Source organism: Nerophis lumbriciformis, linkage group LG19 (assembly GCF_033978685.3).
Source record: "Nerophis lumbriciformis linkage group LG19, RoL_Nlum_v2.1, whole genome shotgun sequence".
Lineage (NCBI taxonomy): Eukaryota > Metazoa > Chordata > Actinopteri > Syngnathiformes > Syngnathidae > Nerophis > Nerophis lumbriciformis.
In genome coordinates, this window is record NC_084566.2 from 31,518,217 (window position 1) to 31,532,366 (window position 14,150).

Consider the following 14,150-nt stretch of genomic DNA (forward strand, 5'->3'; position numbering starts at 1 on the left):
GGCTGGTCCTGGCACACCCTGCTTTGCTGCAGGCCCGCAGGCCACGCCCCCCTCCACACTCACCTTGACTAAGATGTTGTCCAAGTAGAATTAATAACCATGAAAGTTGGGAGAATGTGCCCTAAATCATGTTTAGTTGAAGTGTAAAAGAATGAGACGTTCATAAGATACCAAAAATGATTCCCGAGCGCGGCCACCGCTGCTGCTCACTGCTCCCCTCACCTCCCAGGGGGTGAGGGCGATGGGTCAAATGTAGAGGATAATCTCACCACACCTAGTGTGCGTGTGTGTGACAATCATTGGTACTTTAACTTTTTTTTAAGGAAGTATAGAAATGTTTTCCATGCAAGTCTAAGCAAGATAACATTTTTCGCCTTGAAAAAAAAAAAATCTTCATTGAACAAGCTGACACAGCCATATCCAAAACAATCTTTTATTAAATCATTTTCACCACTAAATGTAAAACGAATTATTGTCACCATTTAATAAAGAATCTGTTAAATAATCGGTGAGGTGAAGCATGTAAGAAGCATATTCTTAAAGCCATTTGTCGAGTCCTTTGGGTGCTGACTGCTGACAAAAAGGCCGTCGGCGGACTGCTTCTGCGCACTGTTGCAGTACGTTCCGATGTATTCTGAAGTGGTGCACGCCCTCAAAAAGATGAAGATGATGCACTGCACCTTGAAACAACCGTCTCCCCGCACAAGAAAACACTCTTTAGTGTCGAAAGCGAGCGTGCAACAGATGAGAAAAGAAAACGGCTGACTGGAAAGGAAGAATCAGTTGGCTTCGTTCTTTGAGGCTTCGTCAAAGTTTTCCACCAGATCTGCCAGACAAGGAAATCAACGTTTTAATTCACACAGACGCTTTCAAGAGAGAAACGTCTCCTGGGAACATCACCGCTTACCTGGCACAGCGTCGTCGTCTTCCTCGGCTATTTCCTCCTTCACTGCTTTCATGTCCATTGCTGAAAGAGACACCGTGTAAAACATTTTAAAAATAGATATATTCATAGTAGTGACAGCAGACTAAACACTTTATGAGGGAATTCCTCTGTAAATAGTAATAGCTCTCAGGGTTTCACCTAGATTGCAAAGATACCTGTGGCGTGGTCATTATGATGTAATGTTGTAATTTGCATGTGCTATATGATCTTCTTTAAAAAGAATACAAAAATGTAAACATACATTTAAAAACAAATCTGTGATATTTAGTAATACCATCTTATATTATGTGTTTTTGCTCTATTTTCAATTGTTGCTTCTTATTGTACCATTTTTCAAGTGTCTAGAGACTTTTAGTGACCTTTTCTTTATTAAAAAACAACTAGCAACAAATCAAACATCTTTTTATGGTGTTATTATTGACCAAGGGTGTCCAAACCCCTGGCCTACCAGATAACTACACAGTGCAATTTCAATAGGCAACCTGGTCATGTGGGGGTCTGACAGGTGGCAAATAGTCACCATCTTGTGGACAATGTGAGAAACTCAGGTCAAAGACCATGATGTGACGTGTACTTCCTTGACATAACAAGCACAGCATTTACTTCTAAAACCCAATCCAAACAACCTTTCCTAGTTTTGGTGCGGAAAAAAAATGAACGAGCACAAAAATGTCTTCACACATAACAACTTGCTCACAGAACTTTGTAGATAATATTAAAAAATAAAAGTCCCATCACCAACAAATTCGAAATTACACCCATTTAAATCCATTGCAAGGCATGATGGGAAAATGCAAAACACTCTCTCCACACTTGTCCATTTTTTACTTTTAGCTGCTTTAAATAAGTCGTCAAGGAAGAAAACATGGTAGGAGTTGAACTTTCACATACTCTTAATATTAAATTATTAATTATATAATCATTATATTATTATAATATGTAAACGCACACAAACAAATATACGGGGCATTCTACCGAATTGAAGCAAAGTGCTGTACCTTAACCAAAAAAAGGGTTTAATAAACCACTTAAGTATTCAAACCTGCACTTTTACTTACTTTATATTATTTGCTTAAACCCAGGGCATTAATTGAGATAGTGATAAGATAAAACTATACAAAATAATTTTTTATAGGGTACTTTCTATTGAAAACTAGCTGTCCCCAATCGTGACCCCTAAATTTCAATTTACCGAAATACAGCTTAACACATTTTTTAGATTTGTTTCAATGGTATAGTTTAAACAATATTTATGATTAAGTTTAAACAGAGGTTAAAAACATAGATTTAATAAAAATAAAAACTGTGCTAAAAAAAAATCATGTCCTTTGTTTTTATGTCACTCTCGAAACGCAATTGTTTTTGGGGCGTGGCTGAGTCTAGATTTAGGCCACACCCCTACATTTTTGACCAGGAAGTGACATTGCATTTCTGACCCTCATGGCTGATTGGTAAGTACCTTACCTCTAAAGGCCTTAGTAGCCACATGCGTGGACAGCACCTTTTAGCTCTTATTTCCAAAATTGTGTACACTACTGAATTGGGGTCTTATGGCCGCTTATGTGGACACTTATACTGCCATCTGGTGGTGTCAGAAGAGTATAACATACAATGGAATTTGGGGGGGAAAAAAGTGTAAAAATAAGAATTAGCATGTCACTACACATTAAGTACACGTTTGTTACTTATGGACTAAGTACACCATATCAAAAGATGATTCTTAGTTTTTGTTCTAATTAGGGTCCAATAAGCCTAAATAGCAAAGAGAAATAAAAAAAAGCATGTAAACAAACAGCTTGGGCCTTAAGAGGTTAATCCTATAGTTTTCAAACAAATGTGTTCTAAAGTCTAAAAATCAGTGTGTATCTTGAAAATCTGTCACTACCGAACACATATTCTCTAAAATTATGTAAGCTTTTTCAGCTTTAATGCAACATATGTTTTTATGAGTGTACAACTCTTCAGACATGTGTTTGCTAGCCATATGCTTGCTGGCATTATTTAGTGATGGTCAAAATTAGCTTGAATAGTCACACCCGAAACATATAACGTTTCGGTTGTGACATGATCATTTTGGTAGTGACAAAATTAAATGGAAATTAGTTTAATCTTACTATTCTGAAATAATGTGTTCAAAGTCTTTAAGTAAGTTGAATTGAATTGAATTATATTTATATAGCGCTTTTCTGTAGTGACTCAAAGCGCTTTACATAGTGAAACCCAATATCTAAGTTACATTTAAACCAGTGTGGATGGCACTCGTGGCTAAAGTGTCTTGCCCAAGGACACAACGGCAGTGACTAGGATGGCAGAAGCGGGGATCGAACCTGGAACCCTCAAGTTGCTGGCACGGCCGCTCTACCAACCGAGCTATACCGATAATAAAGTGATTATTTTCAAGAATCATCAATAATCTATTTAAAGCAAATAAACTTTTTTTTTTTAATATAAATGCAATGCTGATTTTTATCTGTAATTGTAGAGTTCAGAGAGAAAGAATGGAGACACCAACATGTTAAAAGCAAATAAAGTGGAAAAGAAAGGTTGAGAGAAAACAGAGAAAGAACGAAAGCTGGCCCAGTTAACACTAAGAATGTTTAAAAGAGAAATATTCTCAAACACATTTGACCACTTTTTTTTATATTTTAAGGAAAGCTGAACTCTAGCTTTACTTAAATCTTTAGCAATTGCCACTGCTGTATATCTGGTAAGAGAAGTCGACAAGTCAGATCCATTACTTTAGGACAAGGATTGGCTGTATGGGCTGGGTGGGACTGGCTGGAGTGCAAAGCGAGACTGTGTGCGTGCCGCCGAGGCTGCAGACACTCGCGTGCGTCTTGTGGCGGCTTTGATTTGAGTTACATTAAGGGGAAACTTTGGCTGTTCCAACAAAGCCGAACAAGCAGAAAAGCGTAAACATGGAAGGGAGTTTTGGAAGCACTTTTGGTCATTTAATTTTTTTTCGTCAAATATGTGAAAAAGTACGCACCTTGCCGTGGGAACTGCTCGGCCAGCTTGCGCAGGCTGCTGAGGCTGTCAGCCCCCAGCTGGCTGAGGATCCCGGGAAGCATCTCGGTCAGCTGCTTGGTCTCGGCGTGGCCCGTGATGGCAAAGGTGTTGGCCGACAGAGACGCCTGCACTTTGGGGTTGTTGAAGTGGATCACTGTGCCGTCGTCTTTGATCATGTTCACCTGTATGGGGAAAGAGCACTAGCTCAGATGGTGCTAACACTGTGGAGAATAGGGCTGCATGATTAATCAACATTGAGGTTTTAATTCATGTAATAACGTAATGGCATGAGGCTGAGGATTTTTTTCTCTCCACCATCACTTGAGTTACAGACATGTTCGCCAATCTGAATTGTCGAGCCGAGTGTTTCTTTATCTCTCGCTTCAAACAGGGAGAAAGATGTCTCACTCTGTGCATCACTCGCAATTATTTAACAGTAGAATTAACGAAACACATTGAGCCCTCTTTTCAGTCACCCACAATCTTTGTCTTGGTGAGCAGAGAGCAAGACCAGCAGTTTTACACACACAAGAAGCATGTACAGAGAGCCTCGCAACTCGCCAGTGAGAAGTTTCACAAAGTACCAAAAATTAGGAGGAAGAATATGACTTCAGAGCCAAATGTCTTGTTGTGGGAAAATTTCGGCTTCAAATAGGATGAGCAATATGGGCCCATCAACACGAACAAACAAGCGAAAATGCTGTGGTCCCGTGATGGCAACAAAAAAAACACATCCAACCTAGGTTTCCAACTGGGGAAAATTGCACTTTAAGATATTGAATTTTTAAGTAAACATTTTGCTTAAAGATATGAGGTTCCGATAGTTGTTTTTATTTAAGATAGTTATTTACCTTCCAATGACAGCACAATGATTACCAATTCTACAGTAATGAGAAAAAAAGTTGATATCCTTTTATATGACTGCTTGCATTATTACCGTATTTTTCGGACTATAAGTCGCAGTCTTTTTTATAGTTTGGCCGGGGGTGCAACTTATACTCCGGAGCGACTTATGTGTGAAATTATTAACACATTACCGTAAAATATCAAATAATATTATTTAGCTCATTCGCGTAAGAGACGAAGCAAATGGCAGCAATCGTCACACACACGTCAGCAATCGTCACTCACACGTCAACCTATAAGAATTTGGCGGGGGAGGGTCATGGCAGAAGTGCATTGTGGGTCATAGGATACTAACTGCTATATGCTATATGCTACTGCCGTAGCTATTAAAATGGATCACATCAACATTGGCAGTAACTTATAAAAACTGAGAAGGGCTGAACTAAAATGGCACCGAAAAGGAAATCATATACTGCAGATTACAAGCTGGACGTAGTGAAATATGCAGCAGAGAACGGCAATCGAGCAGCAGAAAGAAAGGACATACCAGAGGCGACACCAGGGAGGGAGATTCCATCGGATTTAGCGATCGGGAGCGACAGATTGTTTGGTAAACGTATAGCATGTTCTATATTTTATAGTTAATTGAATGACTCTTGCCATGATGTGTTGCGTCAACATACCAGGCACGTTCTCAGTTGGTTATTTATGCCGCATATAACATACACTTATTCAGCCTGTTGTTCACTATTCTTTATTTATTTTAAATTGCCTTTCAAATGTCTATTCTTGGTGTTGGCTTTTATCAAATACATTTCCCCCAAAAATGCGACTTATACTCCAGTGCGACTTATATATGTTTTTTTCCTTCTTTATTGTGCATTTTCGGCAGGTGCGACGTATACTCCGGAGCGACTTATAGTCCGAAAAATACGGTATTCTATATTATGATTACATTACATTAGAAACACTATAGTTTTGTCAGTTATTTCTTCAGTTTAAGAACATTATGTAGACAAAAGCTCTGAGTCTGTCTGAATAAAGCCAAATATTCTTTAAAGTAAATTATTGCATATTGTTCAATATGTGGCACCTTAGGACAAAAATATGTTGATTGACAGCCTAAAAGTAACAGGTCTTCCTTCACTCCTTCTTTTTGCAGTATTATGCAGTTATAGGTAAAAATATAAAAATCGTAAATCGAATCGCACTCGCAATATTGGAGAAAAAAAAATCGCCATACGGTTGTTTCACAAAATTGACTTTCTGCCCCTAGACCAGTGGTTCTTAACCTGAATTCGATTAAACCCTAGGGGTTCGGTGAGTCGGGCTCAGGGGTTCGGCGGAGGTCAAGACACACCCGACTCATCGTGGAAATAAAAACTTCTCCCTATCAGCGTATTACGAATACGGCAACAGCAGAAGTCAGACTGATTTGCAGGTGTGTAATTTGTTGTGAGTTTATGCACTGTGATGGTTTTGTTCTTCGAACAAGGTGATGTTCATGCACGGTTCATTTTGTGCACCAGTAATAAAACATGGTAACACTTTAGTATGGGGAACATATTCACCATTAATTAGTTGCTTATTAACATGCAAATTAGTAACATATTGGCTCTTAACTAGTCATTATTAAGTACTGTACTTATTAATGCCTTATTCGGCATGGCCTTATTATAACCCTAACCCTGGCCCTAACCCTCTAATCCTACCTCGAACCCTATCCCTAACCAAATAACTCTAAATTAAGTCTTTGTTACTTAGAATATGTTCCCCTAGTGTCCAAAAAACTCTAAATTAAGTTTTTGTTACTTAGAATATGTTCCCCATACTAAAGTGTTACCAAAAACATACAATAACTTTGTCTTGAATATTAAAAAAATGAAGGAGGGTTCGGTGAACGCGCATATGAAACTGGTGGGGTTCGTTACTACCTCCAACAAGGTTAAGAACCACTGCCCTCGACGTTGAGTAATAGTTCGACATAAATGGCGGACAATAACTGATACAGTCTGCTTTGCCAGTCCAAATGCATTCACTGTTTTCCGAAGTCTTCCTTCGTCGGCCAAGTAATAAAAAGTACACGCTACCTTGTTTAATGACATCCACGGGAGCGCGCATTATTGTTGTCTCCCCTTCGACAAATGGACAGAGTTTTTCGCTAAGTAGAATCACAGCTGACCTGGACATTCGAAAGTTCTCTTGCTATTCCTATGGCACAACACAATCGGTGACAAACATATCACACTCGCTGGCGTTCTTCCAGGCCTTATCCAAAACCGTCGCTCAATATTGCTATGTTGCTGTCTGAGATGCGGTGTATCCAAAATAGCTGCAACCGCGCGTTTCCTTCTCTTAAGGTATTCATGTGTGATTTCTACAAACGCCTGTACATGTAGAAGGAGAAACACGGGCATGTCTGGATGACACGCTTGCATCTTTCAAATGTTCACCCCTGAGTGGAAACCGGTTGTTATGAAGCTGGCTGTGGCGCGTTGTTTCTGACGTCACTTCCTCTCCGAACTCAGTTTTTAAACGATCAATGAGTCCATACCGAGCTAAGAGCTGCAGATTCAAGAAATAGACGGTGCACTTACCCGTGTAAAAAAAATTCCCAAGGAGGGGAACCTTAAACGACGGATTAGAGTGGCTGACACAGGGTTTAGGCTAAATAGTTCTTCATTTAAGGAGTTATCCGGCTTAATATAGACAGGGCCTTAGTGTTGTTCTCGCCAGTTCCAGGTCCTATATGGCTGTCAAAGTGTCCCAACTTGTCAGAATACCTACTCACACTTCTTCTGTGCAGGTGAGATGCATGAGAAAAAAATTTACAGGGAGCAACGAAGTGAGGAAGCAGCTGATCAGTCGATGCAAACATACGGACACACGATAGTGATCATAGCGCCGCTCTAAATAGTTTGTCTGAGTTAGCGTTTATAATATCACTAATACTTGGTTAATATTCAAGTCACAAAATGTAAATTCGGTATTGTTGGCACTTTTTGAATGGTTATTTATCTGATTTTATGGGCGGAATAGTGGAGCTCTCATTAGCTCCGCTGTAAGCGGACTTTTATTTACATTTAATATTTAGAATGTATTAAAAAAAATCCATCCATCGTCATCTTTCATAATGATTGTGAACGATAGGCAAAATTCCAAAAAAGTGCAGTTCCTCTTTAATATCGTACCGTGAAATTTGTATACCGTTACATCCCTATTATTGATCGCCACAACATAACAGAAATTAGGACAAATACAGCACTCACTCTAATTCGTATAAAACAAAAATAAGACTTAATTTAGGCTAAAATATGTAGAAAATTGTTTGTTTTAAATAGATACAAATGCGATGTAGTGAAGCTGCAATACTTGGAGAGATGTGGCGAAGAAAGACTAAGCACAGAAATTCTTATGTAACAATTGACATTCATTGAGATGGACGCTTCACCTCCTCGATGCCTGCAATGTTGTTGACTGACAGTTTCTTCAGAGAGCCTTGGAGCTTTTTGTCGTCAGCTGTTGCCGTTTTGTGGACCACCTTTTTCTTCCTGCGAGCCGTTCCCTGACAAAATAACATGCCAAAGTCAACAACCCTGTTTATACTCATCACAATTACCTCAGTGTAGTTCTAACCCCCGTGTGGTGTTCGGGTCTGTGGGACCCGTTTTCATTTTTTATTAAAAGAAAAATGATACAATTAATTAATTTTTCAAAATGAGACTCACTGACTTTGGCTCATTTTCCGTGAAGAACATATATCAGAATACATATTTAATGACCACACACCATACACCCCCCTTAAACATTTCTATTACATATAAGATGTCCGGGTCCAATATAATAGAAGTGTGGAAATTGATGTTCTGTGTACCACACACACACACACACACACACACACACACACACACACACACACACACACACACGCACACACACGCACACACACACACACACACACACACAAGGCCTAGACAGGAGGAGGACAGAGTGTAGGTACACAGAACATCAGAGGGTCAAATGTGCGAGAAAATGAGAGCAGACAGTGTTGACAAACAATGTAGCAACCTTGTGTGGGAACCGCAGGTGCAGAAACACAAAAGAAGAATCCCTGTGGGATGCAGAAACTGGCAGAGAATTTTTCCGTGCAACGTTCATATTGTTGTTACTCAGCCAGCGTTTGTGGGTCTGATGGACCCGTTGCATTTTGTGGCTTTTAATGCCTCACAATCAAACACTTTTATGTTAAAATACTAGGGGTGTAACGGTACACAAAATTTTCGGTTCGGTACGTACCTCGGTTTAGAGGTTACGGTTCGGTTCATTTTCGGTACAGTAAGAAAACAACAAAATATACATTTTTTGGGTTATTTATTTACCAAATTTGCAAAATCTTCCACCAAAAATATTTTTCTTAGTGGAATATTTGATGTGAAGTAATCGGAACCTTGGATAAGTCAATAATTCATAATAACATTGATTTTGATTCAATATTATGTTTTGAGCAATGACAGTTTGAAAGTAAAAAAAACCAGCTTTGTTTTATTAGTCAACATTGCAACTTTTTCTAAATTACATTTAACCTTTAAGCTTTTTTATTTCACTTTTGTTATGTTTTTGTTTATTTTAATAGTATTTTTAGAATGTGTCCTGGGCCTTTAAAACATTAGCTGTGGGCCGCAAATGGCCTGCGGGGCACACTTTTGACACCCCTGCTATAGATAATAAAAAATGTAATCTGATAAATCTATGGATAAAAAGCAGAGCCTGGCGACGCATGCGCGTTTATCATAACTCTCTCTCTCTCTGTCTCTGCCCCTCCCTCACCAATGCTGCTGCGCTTGTTTTGTTTTTAACCCCTTCTTAACCCTGAACGTACACTGAAAATACATGCAACCCTAACTCAAAATGCCGGACATTTGAGGCATTTAAGAAACTGCGCCCGGACAGCCCCGCAAAAGAGGACATTTCCGGTGAAAAGAGGACGTATGGTCAGTCTATCGTAGCCCGTTAGCTGCTAGCATGCCGTGTGTTGTGCCTCGGTGTGCATTGTTTACAAAACGTGCGTTACGCTACTTAATATGTCCGTGTGGAAACTTGTTCGGTACACCTCCGAACTGAACCCCCGTACCGAAACGGTTCAATACAAATACACGTACCGTTACACCCCTATAAAATACTGAACAGATGTTTATTGGGATAAGGTAAACATCTGTTCAGTATTTTAACATAAAAGTGTTTGATTGTGAGGCATTAAAAGTCACAAAATGCAACGGGTCCATCAGACCCGCAAACGCTGAATGAGTAAAAACAATATGGTTAAAATACTGTATTTCCTTGAATTGCCGCCGGGTATATAATATGTGCATACTAGAGATGCGCGGTTTGCGGACACAACCGCGGAGTCCGCGGATTATCCGCGGATCGGGCGGATGAAATTAAAAAAACTAAGATTTTATCCGCTCGCGGGTCGGGTCGGGCAGATTAATTTTTTTTTTAATTTTTTTTTTTTGCGGGTGGCAGTTAAACCAATTCGGTACATAGTTAAATGTTGTTACCCACATACGAAAAACGAGCAGGCACCTGCTGCATATGCCACAACAGAAGAAAAAAAAAGAAAAGAGATGGACACTTTTACGGAGCGGAGAAGGGACGCCTCGCCGGGGTCCGGGACCGAGGCCCCTTCCCCCGAGAGGGCCCCACCGGGAGCCGTAGCTGAGGCGATCCGCGAGAAGGGCCCGCCGCACGTCCAGGGTCACTACCGCGCCCACCGCACCGACACCCCGCCTCGTCCGCTTTCGCCGCGGCCGGCGTCACGCGCAGCAGGTAAGCAGCTTACCTGCCCGCCACCCCCGTGGCCGGGGGCTCGTAACATGGGTCACTCCGCGCGCTCCGCCCGCGCAGCTTACCTGCTTGCCACCCCTGTTGCCGGGGGCGCGTAACAGGGGTCACTCCGCGCGTAGTGCGCTCATGAAAGGGGTGGGGCTCACCCTGGTTGATATAGAGAGCAGGACGGTGGCCATGGAAGTTGGAACTCGCTAAGGAGTGTGTAACAACCCACCTGCCGAATCAACTAGCCCTGAAAATGGATGGCGCTGGAGCGTGGGCCCATATCTGGCCGTCGCCGGCAGCGAGACGCGCTTGGAGGTGCGCTCAGCGCGGCTCCCATATGATTGCGCACTGGTGTGCGTCTGGGTCGTGACAGCGTGGCACGCGAATGTCTGTGCATTGGATCAGTCTCCTTTCTTTAACAGGCAAAAGCTTTATAACCTCACCATACCTGCCAACTTTTAAATCAGAAAAACCTAGTAGCCAGGGTCCAAGGGCCGCAGGCCCCGGTAGGTCCAGGACAAAGTCCTGGTGGAGGGTTCAGGGCTTCGCCCCCCGACGCAAAATGACTATTAGCATTCAGACAGGTTAAAATGTTGCTAAAACCATCACTTTTCTATCAGTCACAGTGACTTTTCAAAACAAAAATATTACAGCAAAAATCATATGGGTTGATTGACATGTTTATTCTGTAAGCTAACTTCAATAGTTTGAAATTATTTTGACAGTTAATGCCAGTTATCCTGTCAACCTTTCACAAGACTTCAATTTGTTAATTGAAAGTATAAATAGTATAAACACTTTTTACAGTATGTCGTGCTGTGAAATACAGCCGACAGGATTGCGCATGCATGGTGCAGGAGAACAAAGGACTTCTTTCATTTAAGGTTTGTGATAAACCATCAAACTCATTCGTTAAAAGGACTCTATAGTAATATAAAGCGAATTTTTCTGGACATTATCATGCAAGAAAAGTTTATTTTTGGGACCGCGATCACCGCGTAATGATTTTTAAAGGTTGCATTACAAACATTTAACTGTCCCATGTGATCAGCCAGTGCGATTGGAAGTCCATGCTCAATTATTGCCTCCGTAAATAAAACTTCGGCATTTATCACATCCAAAGAATCTGTTTGGGCGACGAAAAACGTTGAAAGTTTTCCACTTGTATCGCTAGCAACGGCATTAGACTTGTGTTTTTTTGTCCCAACGTGGTCTTTTACATCGCTAATTCCTCCGTGTCCGATCGAAAAATCTTGTCTGCACAAGGTGCAATTCGCGTAGTTTTCACCCTTTTTTTAATTTTTTTTTATTAATATTAGATATATAACAACGGGCGGATGGTGGGCGGATGCAGTTCTGATCAAACGTTACATCGGGTGGATGGCGGATGGTTGACGACTTTCTGACGCGGTTGCGGATGAAATAATTGCCTATCCGCGCATCTCTAGTGCATACCTAGAATTACCGCCGGGTCAAACTTGTTTCGCAAAATAATTAGCGCATGCCTAGATTTACCGCCGGGTCAAACTCGTTTCGCAAAATAATTAGCGCATGCCTAGATTTACCGCCGGGTCAAACTCGTCATGTCACAAGTGACACTTCACCTTTCAAGGCATCATTTTCAAAATGGAGGAGGCTAACTTCAATAATTTAAAATCGCATAAAAGGAAGAAGATAAAAGAGCTATTCAGTAGGATTTAAGGTAATTGCAATTCTTATTACTAATATTGTGTTAGTTTGTAGTGGTGGAGAGCTGACTTTTTGTTCTTGGAGTTGCGTCTTTCAAAGCGCTTTATTTTGAAAAAACATTTTATTAATATAGATGCGTGTGTCAAATATGAGTCATTTTGATGCAGTTGTACGAGTAACATTTCAGAAACAAATCATGAGCTAAGAAAACCTGCTAACAGGCGGTAATAATGTTTTTTTAATGAACTTTTCAGACCCAAACAAAATTATTCATTGTGCTTTAAATTGTATTGCGGCATTAAGCGATGTCATGATGGTATCCTTACATCACACTCAAATTTATAAGCGCATGCCTAAATTTACCGCATGCCTTTGGTAAGCGCCGGAGTGAGAAGAGGTTTTGAATTAGCGCATGCCTAAATTTACCGCATGCCTTTGGTAAGCGCCAGAGTGAGAAGAGGTTTTAAATTAATTACCGCCCCGGCGCTAATTCAAGGAAATACGGTACTGACCAATTTCCCATGTTTTCCATAAATGAAAATATAGGCATGGGAAATTCAAAAATGCAAAACAAGAAAATTATTGTTAACTGCTATTCAGGTTAAATCATACTAGCAGCTGCTTGACAGGTTAAAAAAAAAGTTCTCTTTATTTTTCTTAAGCTGCTATCTTTCATACCATTGCTCCCCAGTGTGTTACGCCACCACTGGAGCATCCAAAAGCTCAAATGTTTATCAGGCCTAAAAAAAAATCAGTAAAATGGGTGAAGTGAGGCCAAAGAAGGGGGAGGGGGAGAGACCCTCGCTCTCTCCTCCCTCAATACAGAAAATGCTGATGTCAGTCGGAAAATGTCGAATGCCAACACACTCTTTAAAGCGCCCCACTCGATACATTTCATCAAATTTCGCGGAGAAACTCAAGGCTTAGAAGTTATGGGGTAAAAGGCAATAAAAAAGACAATAGAAAAATAATGCACACCTTTCCACCTATCCGCACTTGTGCTTGGAGTTTGGCGAGCTTCTCTTGATTCATAGTGCTGATCTGCTTGTGAAAAATAGGGAGGGAACAATGAATACTTATTTTTGGATGACTTTACAATACACATGTTGGTTGAGTGACAAAATGTACATTGTGTTCAGTCCAGGTTTGAACGTACTACGGCCGTTCAAGCGGACCTGCACGAATTCATTGAAAGCAAACACACTTGACCAGTTATTTTCCCATTTTAAGTTTATTTGTTTACTTGGCGAGTTGTGAAAAAATAGGTTTAAAACAAAATGTTTTCAATTTGTGACGCCTAAAAAGACCCACGTTTTGCTCGCCGAAGTTGCTAGCTTGCCAAGAAGGCTACTTTGGCTAATAATAGCATAATAGCATAACGACAGGCTAACTCGACAGTTAAAACTCATCCACTCGATTATTCACACACATTTGACTCGAAAGTCCAAATGGCTCCGAGTCAATAAATATGAAACAACTTGTCATGAGTGAAATATAAGTTTACCTTTCAAAAAAGGATTAGACAGTCCGTTAAAACAGGTGCGGCTGGCTAAGGAGGCTGGTGCTACACAGGCTACAGCATACGCACTGTCACTCCATACTTCCGCTTGGCGCTTTCACAATTAAAAGATTACGATCACTTTTAGACGTTTATAGTGTGTCACAAATGAACGTAAAACACTAGTCAAATTTAACTAAAAGCATAAACATTACAATTTCGTCGTTTTCTCCAACCTGAGAGCCATAAAAGTAAGTTTTGTTTTCACTTCCGGTGTAATTTTGACGCTTGACGATGCAATAGTACCACACAGGAACACGCGGTCTTGCG

The 14,150-nt window shown here is 40.5% G+C and overlaps 1 protein-coding gene across 2 annotated transcripts; it reads right to left on the reverse strand.

Annotated features, from left to right (window-relative positions):
* Positions 1–419: 419 nt before the first annotated feature.
* Positions 420–14,090, reverse strand: LOC133618510 (transcription factor BTF3 homolog 4-like). Of its 2 annotated transcripts, none has more exons than XM_061978946.2 (6): positions 13,827–14,090; positions 13,301–13,366; positions 8,253–8,366; positions 3,936–4,137; positions 908–967; positions 420–826 (listed from the first exon to the last, which is right to left on the reverse strand). In XM_061978946.2, the coding sequence occupies exons 2-6, from the start codon at positions 13,352–13,354 to the stop codon at positions 780–782; spliced, it is 477 nt and encodes a 158-aa protein (XP_061834930.1). In that variant the 5' UTR covers positions 13,355–13,366; positions 13,827–14,090; the 3' UTR covers positions 420–779. The 2 variants fall into 2 exon arrangements, with proteins under 2 accessions (XP_061834930.1, XP_061834929.1); XM_061978945.2 differs by having other exon boundaries at positions 13,301–13,363; positions 13,827–14,086.
* Positions 14,091–14,150: the final 60 nt, after the last annotated feature.

Excerpts from the sequence above, each read along its gene's own strand:
- LOC133618510 (XM_061978946.2), bottom strand. The coding sequence starts at position 13,354 with ATGAATCAAGAGAAGCTCGCCAAACTCCAAGCACAAGTGCGGATAGGT. Across the intron at positions 8,367-13,300 it reads AAGTGCGGATAGGTGGAAAG|GGAACGGCTCGCAGGAAGAA; the intron begins GTGTGCATTATT and ends TTATTTTGTCAG. Across the intron at positions 4,138-8,252 it reads ACATTGCAGGCATCGAGGAG|GTGAACATGATCAAAGACGA; the intron begins GTGAAGCGTCCA and ends TTCCCCATACAG.